An 18,923-nucleotide genomic window follows, 5' to 3' on the forward strand; every position below is an offset into this window, starting at 1 on the left:
GCTTTCTACTCCCGTAAAGATTTACACCCTCGGAAACCCTGTACAGGGTCGCTATGGGTCGGAACCGACTCGATGGCACTTAACAACAACAATGGAAACAAGTAAGCAAAGTTGAGATATTGATTATTATTCATTAAGCTTTAGACTTACTTATTGTTTAGGTGTCTGATGTTCCTGTTTGTTTTAGGAAAAGTGTATATATAAATATAAGTATAGCTGTGATCGTTAGGTTTCCTTTTTTGTTTATGTTCACAAACATACTTGTTTTATTTATCCAACCGTGGCCGTTATACACACTTACGAGGAGTACATCGTGAGGTTTCACTGTTTCACCGCAGCGTGCATGTTCAGAAAGCACATCCTATGATAACCATCTTTCGGCACCTTAAGCCCTAAGAAGCACTAGAAGCATATGTTTGCATTGGAGCCAAAATGCATACAACCAAACAAAGAAACAAGAAGCCAAAAAGATTTTTCCTCTCTCTTTGCAAAGATTTGTTGCAGCATAGTTGTTAATACTGAAAGTCTAAAACCACTAGTATTTATCTGATTACTCTCCAGCACATCTCTACCATGATTTTTCCAAAAGGCTGACAAACAAAAGGACTTCCCTCCTTTTCCACCACTATCAGTGATTCCACCTTCAGCATTTAAACCCTGAGGAGCATAGAAGCCCTGCCCTGGCAGGTAGAGGAGCGCTCTCAAAAATCTTTTATAAAAGAAAAAGTGGGTAGAGGGGTTGACCGCTTCAAAAGAGTTTGTATTTTTATACATGTTATGGTTATTTGGGAGAAAGATGAATGAAGCTTTCTGCTCCCACAAAGATTTAAAGCCTCGGACACTGTACAGGGTCACTATGAGTTGGAACTTAACAACAATTATGGTTTTTAATTTTGTTTGAAACTTTTTATTGTGAATTGAGTGAAGGTGTACAGAGTAGATCCTCAGTTTTACACTCAATGTATCATAACTTTGTTTCATCTCAATGAGTGCAGTCCCCTCCATGTAACAACCATAATCCCACTTCCTCCCTTGTGAGTTGATAGTTTATCAATATTTTGATGTGCTCCCAAGACACTCGCTATAACCCTATCTGAAAAGCTAACAGATACTTGGACTTACAGCAGACTGTTATACAACTAATTGATGCATTTAGGTTATGGTGTTGTAGGAGACTATTGACAGTACCATGGGCTGCCGAAAGAACCAACAGGTCTGTATTGGAAGAAGTGCAGCCTGAGTGCGCTTCTTGGAGGCCTGGATGGCCAAACTTCATCTCTCATACTTCGGACATTTTGTCAGGAGGGACCAGTCACTGGAGAAGGATATTATGTTTGGTAAGGTGGAGGGTCAGAGAAAAAGAGGAAGACCCCCAACAAGATGGCTTGGCCAAATGCAACATCGATGGACTCAAGCGTGGCAACAGTAGTGAGGTTGGCCCAGGATCGGGCAGTGTTTTGTTCTGCTGTGCATAAGGTTGCTATGGGTCAGTACCGACTCGATGGCACCTAACAACAATAACAAAAACAATTATACAATTAGGCCTTAAGTTGAGACTTTTAAAGGTAGGAAAGGAAGTAGGGAAACCTTCGGTCCTTGCTCTCAAGTTTCCACTGAGTCTTCAATTGGAGCAGTGCTTGCTCTTGGCTGCACTCATTCATCCCTTCCCATCAATAGAAGAAGGAGCAAGTTGTCTAAAGAACTAAGCATGCTGTCTTTAAATTCTTTCCTCACCACTCTTAAGAAACCCTTTGGTTTCATTGTGGAGCCAGCTTGTCCACAGGATGTGAAGAAGCTCTGCTCTACTCTCAGCTGTGTGCCCTGAGGGAGGCCAGAGGTTGTTCAGCTGGAATGGTGATTGTTTCCTTTAAAAGAAAAAGTGTTGCTGTCAAATGGATTCTGACTCATGGCAGTACCATCACCTTTAGAGTGGTGGTGGTAATGGTTGTGTGCCAACTCATAGCAACCCACATTATTTCCAAGGCTGTAAATCTTCTTGGGAGCAGAAAGCCTCATCTTTCTCCCACAAAGTGACATAGATTCAGTTAGCAGGCCAACTTTTAATCCACTATACTCCCAGAGCTCCTGAGATTTTGAGTAGAGCTGTAATTTTATTAAAGTTGTTTGCTATTGGGGGGACTCCAACCTCCCATCTTTTGGTTAGCATTGTTGTTAGGGGCTGTTGAGTCTGTTCCAATGCACAGTGACCCCATGTACAACCGAACAAAACACTGCCCGGTCCTGCGCCATCCTCACAATTGTTAGGTTTGAGCCCACCATTGTTGCCACTGTGTCCGTCCATCTTGTTGAGGGTCTTCCTCTTTTTCACTGACTCTGCTTTAGTCAGCATGATGTCCTTTTCCAGAGACTGGTCATTCCTAACAACATGTTCAAAGATGAAATCTCATCTTCCTCGCTTCTAAGGAGCATTCTGGCTGTACTTCTTCCAAGACATTTGTTTGTTCTTCTGCCAGTCCATGGTACTTTCAATATGCTTCACCAATACCATAATTCTGAATGTATCAGTTCTTCTATGGTCTGCCTTATTTATTGTGTAACTTTCACATGTATATGAGGCCATTGAAAATACCATTACTTTGGCCAGGTACACTTTAGTCCTCCAAGTGACATCTTTGCTCTTGAACACTTAAAGAGCCCCTTTACAGATTTTCCCAGTGAAATAGGTTGTATGATTATTGACTACTGTTTCCATGAACATGGACCCAAGCACAAACCATTTGCTTCATCCAGGGACCCCACTTTCTAAGTGAGGGGACACTTATCAGTGAGGCCTCTCTATTGCAGATTTGAATCCATATTCTTTCTAATCAACAATATCAATAATAAAAGTAATATTTTTTGCTCCATGTGCCTGGCTTCTATCTCTCCACTGTCTCCAAGTGCAGGAGAGGAAGAAGAATGAGTGTTGTCTATTGCTTCTCTCAAAAAAGATATGATCAATCAACATAAGACCTTAAGATGATCAATTAATGCAATCTATATACCAACCCTCTTTGGAAACCTATGCAGGACCACTGTGAATCAGAACCAGCTTAGCAACGATATACCAACCAATCATTTGGACACCAAATTTATTATTATATACATAGTTGCCCTGTCTGAGCAGTTAACTGCGCTTTGCTCACTTACTTTTAGATTTCATAAAAGTAGTTAAAAAAATATACATCCTATTTTTCATGGCATGTTGAATGCTCTTATTTTGAGATAGACTCCATTAAAATGTAAACTTTATCATATGAGCTACACAGTATAAGTACACGCAGAAAATGTATTTATTTGATCCAAACTTTAACAGCAAAACAAAACCAGAAACCTGCCCTGCTGTAACAGAACCCTGTTCTGCATATGACCAGCTGCATGCTGGCAGAGCACAGTGATTTTAAGGCTGAATTAGTGTTGTAATCTCTTTGGGATTTCCTTTATATTTATGGTGGTTTATGACTGACATTTACTGTAACTATAGCTTTCTGTTTACATTTAATAAAAGATTCAGTTCTGGAGTAGGATACACATTTGCACTCCAGTGTTGAATCAGAGCTACTGTTCTGCAAGAAAGACATCAAATGTTGATTTATAACAACACTGTTGCAGTAACAGCGATCTAATTCTTCCACACTATTTCTTTTCAGGTCCTAGGCACAGCCAGGTTCCAACAAAAGATGACGCTTCCTTTCCAGAACACTCAGCCTTCAACACGTCTGTCCATGCTGCAATTAGACACAGAAATTGGAAACTCCTCACGGGCTACCCAGGTAAAATGCTTAGCTTAGCAAATTTCGCCCCTGTAGCAAGCAGGCTGGCCATGTCTTCTGAGCAGTACCTCAAGTCCAAGTCAGGAAAGTGAGGGCATTGTCACCCTTTCTCTAACCACCTCCCATCTCCGGTTATCTCTGTCCCCATCTCTTCTTACCTGACTTGTCAACAGTACCAAGTCCTGTCTCTCTCCTCACTCCTCTCAGACACTTGAAATACTGTCTTAAAAGTCTTTCATGCTTATGTGTGTGTGTCACAAGAAGACAACACTTTGTTCCTACTTTGAAGATTTTCCTGTTCCCCATCACACAGCTTTCGGTGTTGGAATGGGTGATGCAAGTTTACTGCCGGTTTTCCCTCCAGAACACCAGGAGAAGCTAACAGAAATGTTGTCATTGTTGTTAGGTGTCATCGAGCTGTTACAGACTTATAGCAACCTTATACACAATACAATGAAACACCGCCCAGTCCTGCACCGATCTCAGAATCATTGTTACTCTTGGGCCTATTGCTGCCAATCCATCTTGTTGGGGGGTCTTCCTCTTTTTCGCTGACCCTCCACTTTACCAAACATGATGTCCTTCTCCAGGGACTTGTCCCTAAGTATGAGAGACTATGTCCTAAGTATGAGAGACAGTCTGAGGAGCTAATGCTTCTAAGGAATATTCTGGCTGTACTTCTTCCAACAGATTTGTTTGTTTTTCTGGAAGTCCGTGGTACTTTTAACATTCTCCTCCAACACCATAACTCAAATCTTTACAGTCTCCCTTATTCATTGTCCAGCTTTCACATACATATGAGACTATTGAAAACACCATGGCTTGGGTCAGGCACACCTTATTCCTCATACTGACATCTTTGCACTTCAACACTTTAAAGAAGTCTTTTGCAGCAGATTTGCCCAATGCAATACGTCATTTGGGGTTGCTGAATGAGGAGACTGGGCTCAGTGTTCTGGTCCTTACCCCATCCTCCCCACCCCCACATACACACACACACAAAATGGAAATTAACTGTAGGACATGAAAAGAAAGAATTCTACTCTAATGCTTTGTGGGAAACGAGGAGATCAGATATGTGTATCTAGCAAGACCCAGAACATCTATCTCGCACAGAGAGCCTCTAAGAGAAGAGCTACACCCTCAATCAGCCATGCAACTGGGGGAGGAGGTTGCTTCTCCTGAGCACATTGTCTTAAAAGCCTTTCAAGGCTTTTTAAATATATGGAGTGACAATTAAGGCTGCATTTCAATTAAGCAGAGCTTTTAATGGAGACGCTCTCGGTATGTGAAGCAAGGCAATTCTCCATTGTTTGGACCACCCCGTACATCCAGGACCTGTTAGCATCTACACACCTGACCACTAAATGCCAGTCACACTTCCCTCCACAATGATTGTGACTTTTAACCAGTACCACCCCAGCACACACATGGGACCCAAGAAATGGTCATCAAAGGACCATACCTTTTTAATGAACCCACAGCACCCCTCCCACACACACACACACCCTCTCCCTCTCTGAACTTAGAGCCTGCTTACAATGCCTCTCCCCAAATAAACTGTTTCATTTCCTTGCCAGGCTGTGATTACTGGTTCCCACCACCATCTCAAGCCAATGTTTCTGAGATACCATCATTGGACCCACCGACCAAAACACTCTGGCTCTTTGATATTGATCAAGACCCTGAAGAAAGGCATGACCTGTCACAAGAATACCCCCAAGTCATCAAGCATCTCCTTTCCAGGCTGCAGTTCTACCACCAACACTCAGTGCCTGTGCATTACCCAGCACAGGACCCCCGCTGTGACCCAGCAGGCACTGGGGTGTGGGGCCCATGGATGTAGGCTTTCAGGTCTTTGGGAGAGGCTAGAAAATCTTTTTATTGCGAGTTGGACCTCAGGTCTTCACTCATGTGATTCCAACTCATTTGTTCTCCCAACCTGGGTTCACCTGACCCTTCTCTTGCTCCTAAACCACACTGAGGTATCTAATTTCCACTCCTAAGGCCTTTAAGAAGCTGATAAAATCTGCAGCAGTCCTGCTTTTGGCTGGGTTATGTCTGTAGAAAAGAGGGTGGCTGAGTTTATCCACTGCTTCCAGAGCCTGGGGATAACTGGGAACTGGAGTTCTAATTGAATCCCTAAGGCTGAAGCAGCTGGCTTTTTTTGCTTCACAAGTCAGACATTAGACTTCCCTTCTGCCAATAGCTGGGTTTTATTGGAGTGACTCACATTTCTTATAATAAATGAAGGGAGCCGACAGTTGTTAATGGTTCTGTTGGCCACAGGTTCTCCCTATCTGTGAGAGATCACGGACAGGCGTTCCATAGCGATAACTACTATGGGTTCACACCTCACACCCTCATTCAGTCACGTAGGCCCATTTCATTGTTAGGGTCAACATGGCAATGTGTTTACACCTCAGTACTGGTTTTTACAATAAAGATTTTATTTTTTATCCCAAATTGGGTTCTCCTCCAACCACTTCTCATTTTATCTAGACTTGTGCCACCCCCAACCACCGGATCCTCTTTTTCCTACCCTTCATTTTGACTCAGGTGTCCTGTGCTGGAAATGTTGCTATACCCTCAACCTTAAACACCACTGGTTTTCGGATCACTAACTGAACTCTGCCTTCCCTGTGCCCCCGTAAACCATGGGATTGTGGCACGACTCCTGTTGCTGAAGCTGGTACCCTACCCAGGGATGGCTGTTTGGAAACATTTGTGCCTAGGCACAGAGTGGGCTGACATGGATGTGTGGGCCTGCGTCACTGTTCAGCAAGGTTATTTTTTACATTGCATGGAGTCTGTGGCTTGACTGTGGCTTCATCTCATACTCTACTAAGAATAGCTGTGACTCCTTAACAATGAGGAGAAACACCAAGATATGATGCCTACGATGGGGCAGGTGGGCAGTTGGAAGAAAGAAATGGCCATCACCTAGGATCCTGGGTCTTGACTCAAAGCAAAGGAGGACACATCCACATAATGCTTTTTCTCTTAGTTTCCTGCTTATATTGAGGTGCCCATGCTGATGGGAAATGATGCAGAGTCTGACCTGGTGCCCTGTCTCAGTAGAGGAGAACTATACCTACCTATTAGCATGGCACAGTCTAGATTAGCTCCAGAGAGGATCAGCCTAAGAGAAATATCCAAATACCATGTCCAACTCTTCATCTACTGCTCATCACCAATTCCTACAACAGTGCCAAGTACATATGAGGCACACAATACTAGACTGGTTTTGTTTAAAAAGAAAAGACAATGACTGAATGAGAAAGTCTGACTCCAGGAGAGATGCTAGACCAATGAGCTGACCAATGTCCTCTCTTGTGTTCTCAAGCTGCCCTCTTGGGGTCGGAGCCTAGTCTGCATAGCAGGACAGTCACTGGACTCCACAGCAAGGTTCTAAGTTCTTTCTGGGGGGGTGGGGGTTGAATAAAACCTAACCTGTGGACCCTTTGACATCTACTCAATTCTGACTCATAGCAACCTGATACATCTACCAAAGGTAATCTTTTGTTGCCTTTCCCCTAGGAGGCAAAGACTGAAAACATCAACTATTCCTCTTCTCTTTTCTTCAAAGGACACAAAAATCACCAAATAGCATTACACAGGTCATCGTATACCCTTTGATGGAATCAGTAGCAGTGTTTCCTGGTTACTACTCTAGCAGCGTAGTGCTTATGAATTGGGCTGTGAACGTCAAGGACAGCAGTTCGAAACTACCAGCTGTTCCACAGGAGAAAGATGAGGCTTTCTGCTCCCATAAAGATTTACAGCCTCAGAAACCCTGTACAGGGTTGCTGTGAGTTGGAACCGACTCCACAGCACATAACAACAACAACTAACCATATCTGTGCCCATTCCACAGAAAGGTGATCCAACAGAATGCAAAATAATTGAACAGTATCATTTTACACAAGTGCAATTTTGCTGGAGATAATTAAAAAATGGTTGCAGCAGTACATTGACAGGGAGCTGCCAGAAATTCAAGCTGGATTCAGAAAAGGACATGAAAAGAGAGATACCATTGCTGATGTCTGATGTACCCTGACTTGAAGCAGAGACTACCAGAAAAATGTTTGTGTTTAATGACTATGCAAAGGCATTTGATTCTGTGGATCATAACCAATTATGGATAAAATTTCAAAGAATGAGAATTCTAGAATACTTAGTTATGCTCATGTAGAACCTGTAAGTAGACCAAGAGACAGTCATTGTAACAGAACAAAGGGATTCTGCATGGTTTGAAATCAGGAAAGATGTGTGCCATGGTTGTATATTTTCACCATACTTATTCAATCTGTATACTGAGAAGATAATCTAAGAAGTTGGACTGTCTGAAGAACGTGGCATCAGGACTGGAAGAAGAGGTGCCAAAAGTGGACTAACAACCTGCAATATGGAAATGGTGTTGCACTGTAGTATAAGCACTCGTCACAAGATTGGTTTGAACCACAAGGTTGGTGATTCAAACTCACCAGCCACTCATCGGAAACCCTATGTAGAGTCACTGAGTCAGAACCAACTCAAGGGCACTTAACAACAACAACAATATGGAGATGAAACACTGCTTGCTGGAAGCAAAGAGAACTTGAAGTACTTAATGATCTACAGCTACAGCCTCCAGTATGGATTGTACCTCAACATAAAAGAAACAAAAATTCTCACAACTGGACCAATTAGCAATATCATGATAAATACAGAAAAGATTGAAATTGTCAGGATTTCATCTTATTTAGAGCCACAATCAACACCCATGGAAGCAGCAGTCAAGAAATTAAACAATATAACTGCATCTAGCAAATTTTCTATGAGGACCTCTTTAAAGTGTTAAAACACAATGATGTTACTTTGAGGACTAAGGTACACTTCGCCCAAACCATGGTATTTTCAATCACCTTATATGCACGTGAATAAGAAAGATGAAATAAGATTGAATACCTTTGAATTACGGTGTTGATGAAGAATATTGAACATCCCATGGACTGCCAGAAGAACAAACAAATCTGTCTTGGAAGAAAGACAGTCAGACTACACCTTGGAAGCAAGGATAGCAAAACTCCATCTCACATATGCTGTCAGGAAAGACCAGTTCCTAGAGAACATCATGCTTGCTTGGTAAAGTGGAGGGCCAGCCTAGTGGAGAAAGACCCTGAGGAAGATGGATTCACACAGTGGATCAGACAGGAAAGATGATGAGGATGGTACAGGATCAGGCCTTGTTTTGTTGTTTGTTGTACACACGGTCACTGTGACTCAGAACTGACTGGATAGTACCTAACAACAACTAACTTGTATTTTAAATTAAGACAGCTGGAAGGAAATGGTGCTAGAACTAATGAAAACTATTATCAGCCTTTACCCTTCCAGGACTGATAAATACCTGGCTAAAATACTAACACCTGTCACTCCCAAACCTGTGGCAAATACTATGACGGAGATGCACTCTCTGGAACCTTCTAGTCACGTGGCTGCAGACAGCCATTAATATTATCAGAGGCCATCACTACCTTACACCTGTTTGTTCTCCTGCCTTCACTTCCAACTGCTCCCAATTCTGATCCCTGATCACTATATACCGATGAAAATGTTCTACACTCAGTGAATTTCATTGGAGTTTCAAAGACTTTGTTCTTGGTAAGAAAGATTATTTGAGAGTTAGCTTAATCAATAGTAGGATATATCTCATTAGATTTTCTTACTCTGTACAAGAATGTGAAAAGATTCGTATGTTGCCATTAGAAGTGTTCATGTCATTTCTTCCTGAATTTGTTTGCTTAAACAAAAGTTTTGCTTATTTAATTGTAGGCTAAGTTTTTGTTAATACATGATGATTCCAGATTTGGGGGACAAAATAAAGTTAAATTCATCTTTTAAAATGTGTCAGCCTATTTTATTGTATGTGATTTATACCACTCAATAAAGTGGTTAAATAAGTAAATTAATACAGTGAAAATTAAACAGCTAAAAAGTGTCAGTCATTGCCCTAAGAATGTTGTTGCTGTTAAGTGCCACTGTGGTACCATGAATGTACTTGACTTGGATTTTCTATCGAAAGTCTTCTTAACTCCCACCAAATGGTTGGGAGGGACCATGCAAATAAGAGTCCAGGACTCTACCGGTGAGATTGATTAGTTTTGCAGTCTTGCTTAGTTTAAATAGAGCTATTTCAGAAACAGGAACCGGAAATCCCAGGACCATCAAGAATAAAGGGCATGAGCAGAACGTGAGATCCCTACCTAGCAAAGTGATAACAGCAGAAGCAGCCGTATGGAAAGACAGAGCAGCAGTGGGCTGGACGAGTACAGCTGAGAGCCGACAGGCAGGAGGCTGGCATGCTGAACGTGCCCTTTGGGCATTTACAGACTGGCCAGAGCAGCCTTGTAACATTTGCCATAGCAGGACAGAAGTGGAGGGACCAAAGACAAGAGCGAGGCGTACCTGCAGTACAAAAGACGAGGCGTTCCTGCCTGGAGAACAGCTGCATCCTGAGTTGCTTCTAATCCTGAATGGTACCCTGTTCACTTCCCTAACAATCCTCATAATTGTGAGTATTGTCTGTGCCGTGGATTATCAAACCCAGATGTGAAGTAGAGTGCCAGGGGAGTGATGATTGGTGTCAGAATAGGATAAAGGAGGTCACAGGGTAGAAGCAATATCTGACCTCTGCCTCAGGAATTGGCCTTGGGCTGACTTTGAGTTTGGTTCTCCTTTCCCCTTGTCAAGTCAGAGGAAGTCAGACATAACCTCCCTGCTGTTTTTGTAGCTGTCGAGTTGCTTCCAACGCATCTTGACCTTGTTTAGGATTTTCGAGGAGCTACTAGTGGGTTTGAACCACCGACCTTGCAGTTAACAGTCCAGTGCTTATCCTACAACATCACACCAGCCCTAAGAATACAAACTATAAATTAAGATACTAGAAGATTGGGGGAAGAGAGGAATGAAAACAAAGTGACAATTAAGAGAGTGTATCTATTGTTGCAAAACAGATTGAACTGTGTTCCTAAAAAATTTAGCTAGGCCTTGAGTCCTAGGACTGAGTAATTATCCTCCAGTTCTGTGATGTATTGTATGTAAATCTTCACCTGTGCCAGGACTGAGTAATTATCCTCCAGTTCTGTGATGTGTTGTATGTAAATCTTCACCTATGCCTGTGGTTAATGAGGCAGGATTTATTTCTGTTAAGTGCCATCAGTTCTGACTCAGCAACTCTGTATAGGGCTTCCCAGGAGCAGCTGGTGAGGTTGAACCATCCCTGAAGAAGCTTCGATTACGTTCATTATGTTGTTGTTAAGTGCCATCAAGTCAGTTCCAACTCATGTTGTTTATTAGGTGCCGTCGAGTTGGTAGCAACTCACAGCAACATTATATACAACCGAACAAAACACTGCCCAGTCCTGTGCCATCCTCACAATCATTGCTGCACGTGAGCACATCTCTGCTGCCACTGTGCCAACCCATCTCTTTGGGGGTCTTCCAGTGTTTCACCATTAAAGAGGATTTCATTCTGTTCATTATGTTGTTATTGTTAAGTGTTGTCATGGCAGTTCCAACACATAGTAACCCTGCATAGGGTTTCTGAGGAACAGCTGCTGGGTTTGAACTGCCAACCTTGTGGTTCACAGTCATCACATTATTGTCGTTGTTAAGTGCCATTGAGTTGGTTCCGACTCACAGAGACCGTATATAGGGTTTCCAAGGAGCAGCTGATGAGTTTGAACCACCCACCTTTACAGTTCAAACTGAACTTGCAGTCCAGTGCATTAACCCACAGTGCCACACCAGTACTCCATCACATTATAGCAGGCTAACTTTAAGTTGATAATTTATATGTCCCACGAATTATAAATATCCAAATGGCCCTTGGAGGACAAAAGCTTCCCCACCCCTGGTACAGAGTAACCACCACATCTCTCTCACCCACAGAGCCTTGTTGCCATAGGAGACACCCACCAAAATGAAGCTAAAGAGAAGAGATGTGATTCACACTTCCCTGGGTCTGACCTCAGGGCTTTGTGACACAGGAGGAGACATTTTAATTCTCAAACTGATTCACCTAAGTGACCAATCATAGATCATAGGTTATGTTACTTAACAACCTTTGTCATGTTATTTAGTGGTGCTGTAACAGAGATACCACAAGTGCTTTAACAAACAGAAATATATTCCCTCACAATTTGGGAGGCTAGACGTCCAAATTCAGGAGGCCAGCGCTAGGGGAAGGCTTCCTGTCTCTGTCAGCTCTGGAGGGTGGCCTTCCTTAGAGACTCCTTGTGTCCTGGCATCAGTCTTCCCCTGGGTCCAGGAGCCTCTCAGCACAGGGACCCTAGGTCAAAAGGATGTGTTCCTCACCTGGCTTTCCTTTCTTGGGGGTAGTCAGTTCCCTTCACTCTGTTTCTCTGAACTTTCATTGTTGTTGTTAAGTGCCACCGAATCAGTTCCAACTCATAACGACCCTGTATAGGGTTTCCAAGGCTTTTTAAATCTTTATGGGAGCAGAAAGCCTCATCTTCCTCCCACGGAGTGGCTGGTGGGTTCAAACTGTGGACCTTGTGGTTTGTAGTCCATTGCTTAGCATCTCTTATAAAAGGTGTGAGTAAAGCAAAGGAATGAAAAGTAATGGTGGTCATTTGAGTAAAGGTGCAAATTGAATCATGCCCTCTTATAAGGCAATGACTTAAGATACAGCCCACTCTACTGCCTCATTACCATAGAAGATAAGATTTACAACACATGTAAAACAGAGGCTAATCCCATCAGATCAGAAATGGCTAATCCCACAGTACTGGGAATCCTGCCTACATGAAAACCTTAGTCATTTTCTGAGGATGGCTACACCACTCATTGCCATGAGTCAATTCCAGCTCAGAGCAACAAGGCAGAGGAGAACTACCCCAGAGAATTTCCAAGGCAGACTTTCCTACGGAAGCAGACAGCCACATCATTCGCCCATGGAGTGGTTGGTGGCTTTGAACTGCCAACCACTGAATCACCGTGGCTCCTGATTATAGATATGTTATTGTTGTTGTTTAGTGATTTAAAGTCATTTCCTAGTCATAGCAACCCTGTATAGGGTTTCCGAGCATTGGTTGGTGGCCTAGTGGTTAGCAGTCCAGTGCTTATCCTACAGTGCCACACTAGGACTCTGATGATAGATATAATACATATCAATTTTACATTTTAGAAAAATATGGAATCAACTTTAGAAAATATATGTAAGGAAATGAAACAATCCGTAAGCCACCACTCATGGCCATTTTAATGAGTAATTAAGTGGCCCACTTCCTAGGTTGGTTTTCAAATCCAACTGAGTCCTGATCGGAGATTCAAGATGGCCGATAAATACATTCCTGCCTCTATTAGAAATCTTCATTTTAATACCATTACTAAAGTGCAGATGTTGTTGTTAGGTGCCATCGAGTCGGTACCAACTCATAGCGACCATAGTGACCTTATGCACAGCAGAATGAAACACTGCCTGATCCTGGGCCAACCTCAATTGTTGCTACACTTGAGCCCATTGATGCTGCCACTTGGCCAACCCATCTCACTGGGGGGGTCTTCCTCTTTTTCTCTGATCCTCCACCTTATGTGATTAAGCACCATCGAGTAGGTTCTGACTGTGTGACCCTGTATAGGGTTTCTGAGGAGCAGCTGGGGGGTTTGGACCACTGACTTTGTGGTTAGCTGTCCAGTTCTTATCTTACAGTGCCACAACAGAACTCCACATAGATGTTTGGGGATTTTCATTCCAGAGGAGTTTGGTTTAACACCCCACTTGCTCTGCCCATCCCCCTCCCCACATGGACTAGTATGCACTCGATCAAAGCAGCAAGAAAGGGCCTCTAATCACAGCCTGCTTCTGACTGGAGGGACAGTGTGGCTGGCAGGGTCCTGGTTCTAAACACACACACACATTCCTCCCCTCTTCAGGTCAACAAGCTTTTTGTGCTTTTACTTAAATGGGTTGAAGGTTGGATTTACACGGGGGACTTTGTGCCAAAGATTTTCATGTGGGATCATTCAAGTCCACACTGTGATGTACATTGGAGGTGAGAATGGGGGCAACTGACGGCAGGCCCCGTGCGTGCCCCCAGCTGCTGTGTCCATCAAGGGCAGGAAGGGAGGAGTGGTGGTCAGCGAACTGAGCAGACCTGCTCTGTGAGGCTAGCTTATCACAGAGCACCTGCTTGAGACTGGCAGGCGGGAGGAGGCACCTGGTGGGATCAGGAGCAGCATACGGTAAGAGCCAGAAGAAATGTCAAGTCCAGTGAGGGACCTTCACTTTACTTTTTGTTTTTGTTTTTTATTTTCTACACTTTTGAGAGCAATGGAGTTCTTTCTGTGTGAATTATTTTGAAAACTAAAACTTTGATGAGAAGACCCTCTGAGTCTATTAGGAAAGCAGCTGGTTTGGTTTGAAAATGTTATTTACTTGTGCTTCACAATAGAATGTCTAGTTTTTCTTGGTCTTTAAACCAGGGTTTGGCAAGGGGGTGGGGCCAAGGATAGACCTGCATGACCCCATAGACAGCTTGAGAAGGGCCACTGATATAGAGACTGTCGGTCTTCCGTTACTAAACTCCACAGCTCCTCCTACCCCATAACATCAGCTGGAGCTCTCCGCTACCCCTGGTGGTGGTGGTGGTTATGTGCCGTGGAGTCGGTTCCGACTCAGCGACCCTGTCCGGTGCTGAGGCTGTAAATCTTTATGGGAGCAGAAAGCCTCATCTTTCTCCCGCTGAACAGCTGGTAGTTTCGATCTACTGACCTTAGAGGTTCACAGCCCGATTCGTAACCACTACGCTACCAGAGCGCCTTTCTGCTATCCATCCCTAAGCCTGGATAACTCCCAGCTGACACCAGCTGACAAGATGCTGCCAAATCTCAGCAGCGCTGAAGGGGCCTCAGGCAGGTTCTGTTAACCGCATTGGCCGGCACACTGCTTTGCTCAGTTCCAGTACCTCCGCTGGATTTCTAACACGGCTTTTCCTGAAAGGCACACTCCTAATTAGAATAAGTACTTTGAACCACTGTTTTTATTTCCAAACCACTATTTTTATTAATGTTCAAATGGTCCCTTTGGGGGAAACTCTTCATTTTGTTGTCCCCACATCCTGTTCTCCCCCACTTTTTCTTTTGAATTTTATTGTGGTAACCATTTTAAGTGTATAATTCAGTGGTACTAATCATATTCCAAATGTTGTACAGTCGTCATTACTACCAAACCAAACTCATTGTCATCAAGAGGATTCTGACTCACAGAGACCCTATTGGACAGGATAGAATTTCCCATATGGTTTCCAAGATTGTAAATCATTATGGAAGCAGACTGCCACATTTTTCCTCTCTTGGAGTGCCTGGTGGGTTTGAACCTCCAAACTTTCAGTTAGCTGCCAAGCACTTAGTCATCACATTGCCAGAGCTCCTTGTCCCCACAAGCACATTACCATCGAGTGGATTCCAACTCATAGCTACCCTAACGGACACAGAAAAAGTGTCATACGTTTTCCAAAGCTATGATCTTTACAGATGTAGACTACAATCTTTCTCCCTCAGAGTGACTGCTGAGTTCAAAGTGTGTATCTTTCAGTTTGGAGAAGAGCACTTAACCACTGTACCACCAGGTTTCCTAACCTCCAGGTGTCTTTGTTATTAGGTACCCTAGACTCGATACAAAAGATTGCCCAACCCATCGCCACTATACCACTATGAATTGCTAAAACTTTCATCATGCAAGCAAAAACTCAGTACTCATTTAGCAGTAATAATTCCCCTTGTACCCCTGTTGTTGTTGTTGTTGTTGTGTGCTGTGGAGTCAGTTCTGACTCATAGCCACCCTGTACAGGGTTTCCGAGGCTGTAAATCTTTACGGGAGCAGAACGCCTTATCTTTCTCCCGCGGAACAGCTGGTAGTTTCAAACTGCTGACCTTGTGGTTCACAGCCCAATTCGTAACCACTACGCTACCAGAGCTCTTACTCAGTCCCAAAGGAAAGCTTTTTATCAACAAGATAAAGGGAGACCTAATATTGTTGTTATTTAGTGCCATCAAGTCGGTTCTGACTCATAGTGACCGTTTTATAGCATTTCCAAGAAGCAGCTGGTGAATCTGAACCACCCACCTTGTGGTTCAAACCAGCCTTGTGGTCCAGTGTTTATCCTACCGTGCCATAGCAGGACTCCAGTACATGATGAATATGAATTGCTATGAAATTCGAACCAGGAGCTGTTTCTAGCCCAAGGCTCTAAGCCTGAGGCTGCTCCCTCACAGGAGGAGAGTTTCATATTAATGTAACTGAAATGAAATTTTTAAATGAAAGAGAACTGAAGAGTGTACAACTTGTTCACTGAATGGTTCGATGCATGTCACTAGTACCAAGTCTACAACGTGGAAAAGTTGCCCTGGAGACAACTTCCTGGCTTTGGTCCCTGCAATGTGCTGGCTGGGTGGGTGTTCATGGGGACTGAGTACTTCCTGAAAGGTTACTGTCTCCTCGAGCTGCCTTTGGGCCATTTCCTCCCAAAGAATCACAGCTGCACTTTTTTCCCTAACAGTTTGCTTTGCTCCTTTGCCTGGAGCAAAACAAGGAAAGCATTCTAAATGAACTAAATGTATAAACACAATAAGAAGTCAACATACACATCCTTTGCAGCACACACATACAAAAAAAAAAAAAAAAAAAAACTACAGAGGAAGCAACCATAAAAGCCAGAAATGTCAATAACCAGGCTGGTGGAGACTCAACATAGAGAGATGAAATGTTTGGAAGAAATCACTAAAACACTGAGAGGAAGAAAAGGGAAACATGGACATTCTTTAAGTTAAGAAGTTCTCTGAGCCAAGTCACCCAACTGGGGATCTGATGCCCTTTTCCTCACTACGTGTCCACGATTGTACTCCAGGGTCCCTTTATTACCAGGCTGCCCTCCCAGGAGGCTCTGTGTGGCACTAATGGTTAGTTAACTGTTGCTTCTTGGCCTTACCCATCAGCTCGTACCCCTTAGATACCCATGTAGCCCTCATCTGGCCCAAGTTTACTACAGCCTTTTTGGAAACTGATTTAGCTCATCAAATACATCACAATTTGCTAATTATAGGGGCAAAGCAAGGAACTAGCATTCATTAAGGATATGCACTATTCCACATGGGGTCCTTGGGTGCACGCAGTTAATGTGCTCATCTGATCACCAAAAGGTCAAAGTCTACCCCGGAGGTATCTTGGATGAAGGGGCTAGTGATAAAGTTCTAGAAAATCAGCCATTGAAAACGCTATGGAACAACAGCTTTACTCTGACACACATGCAGTAGCCATGAGCTGCAATCAACTAGATGGGAACTGGTGTTTGGTTATATATCAGACACCATGTGAGTCTCACAATGGCCACTAAGTTCCTTACAATCATATCTAGCTGTTAAGTAAATGTTTTTCCCACTTTAGAGATTATTTTGTACGACCTCACGTAGCCAAGAGAATTGGCTTTGGAGCCCAGAATGTTCTTCACCCAAAGCCCTGTTCTCAACTACTCTGGCCTACTTTCCAGCAGCCCCCTAGCCCAGGCCCTGCTACCTTCTGCTTTTTTCTCTTGTCCTGTGCCTTTAAGGACAATGTAATGTAATGTAGTGGTTACGAGTCAGGTTGCTAACCTCAAGGTCAGCAGTTCAAAACTACCAGCTGATTCCACAGGAGAAAGATGAGGCTTTCTACTACCATAAAAATTTACAGCCTTGGAAACCCTATACAGGAGTCGGAACTGACTCCACGGAACACCACCATCACCACAATGTGTAGGAAGCAGGTCTTCAAACCAATTCATTATGGCTTGGTCCCCTGCTGAGAATTTGCATTTCCATCTCTTATATACTGAATCAGAATCTATGTTTTAAAAAGATCTCAGGTGATTCTTAAATGAATTACCTGGGGGTCTTATTAAAGTGTGGATTCTGATTCAGTATGTGGGGGTGGAACTGGAATGAACTGGTTCGAGGCCCTAGCTGACAAGTTCTGTTCTGACAAGTTGGGACTGGAGTGGCCTCTGGTAAATGACATGCTCAGAGCTAGAGTTTAAGATGACCAGTAAAGCAGAGGGTGTGTGATGGATTCGAGTAGGGAAACCACTGAGGAGGCTGAGAAGTAATGACAACTAAGGAGGTGTGAAAGCTATAGGATAAGAAGCTAATTAGAGTTGGACTTAAAAGCCTGGGAGTGAAATTTATTAGTGTTTTTCATATACTTAATGTGAAAATCACTTTCCCATACCTAGAGGGTGAGTCTCTGCTCTTGTGCCAGTGAACTCAGACACACCCAACAGCTTCATGGATTGGAGTGGTGCCAAGAAATTTTCCTCAGAGTTGTCTTATAGCTGATGATGACCCAGAGATAATAGAATTGGGTCTGGAGACACATTCATAAAGCAACTACATTGTGTCCACAGCCGATGTTTTGAATAATGCCCTCCCTGCAGGAAACTGATCCCTTCTGCCTCTGAGATGAATCTGGGATTCTATCAAAGCTCAGGGAGTCCTGGTGTGGCGCTGTAGAATGAGCAGTGAACTGCTAACCATAAGGCTGGTGGTTCAAACCCACCAATCGCTACTTGGAAACGCTATACAGGACCTTTATGAGTCAGAACCGACTTGACGGCACTTAACAACCACCATCACCAAAGTTGATGAAATGGGAGGAGAGGGTGTAAAGCCTTTCCTTTCACCTGTACTTGGTATAAAGCTGGTGCCTCTGTCACTGAATGACTGTGGCAATAATTTTACTGATTTACAGCAATCGATTTAAAATTGTCTTCACTTACCCCTGTGTTTTGACTAAATTGAGCATTATTCATACCTGGCATGAAACAGGTCTCATTGCATAAGTACTGTGGGCTAACAGGCACCTGATTTGTAGCTAAAAGCATGGCCTCTGAAACCAGATTACTTGAGTTCAAATCCTGATTTTGCCACTTAGTAGTTGACTGACCTTTGGCAAGTTAATTAACCTCCCTGTGTCTCAGTTTCCCCCTTTGTAGAGATAATAATAGTACCCCATAAGGTTGTGGAATAGGTTTAATAAGGAAAGAACACAGATCCGTTTTAGCACATACTTGTTGTTGTTATGTATCATGGAGTCGGTTCTGACTCATAGCG

The 18,923-nt window shown here is 43.3% G+C and overlaps 1 protein-coding gene across 1 annotated transcript in view; it reads left to right on the plus strand.

Annotated features, from left to right (window-relative positions):
* The window catches only part of ARSB (arylsulfatase B), a 256,033-nt gene extending 250,414 nt beyond the window's left edge, over positions 1 to 5,619 (plus strand). The window contains exons 13-14 of the mRNA XM_006875191.1: positions 3,651 to 3,773; positions 5,354 to 5,619. Coding sequence (XP_006875253.1) covers positions 3,651 to 3,773; positions 5,354 to 5,619 — 389 coding nt within the window. The remainder of the gene's footprint in view (positions 1 to 3,650; positions 3,774 to 5,353) is intronic.
* Positions 5,620 to 18,923: the final 13,304 nt, after the last annotated feature.

Source organism: Chrysochloris asiatica, unplaced genomic scaffold (assembly GCF_000296735.1).
Source record: "Chrysochloris asiatica unplaced genomic scaffold, ChrAsi1.0 scaffold00313, whole genome shotgun sequence".
NCBI classification, from domain to species: domain Eukaryota; kingdom Metazoa; phylum Chordata; class Mammalia; order Afrosoricida; family Chrysochloridae; genus Chrysochloris; species Chrysochloris asiatica.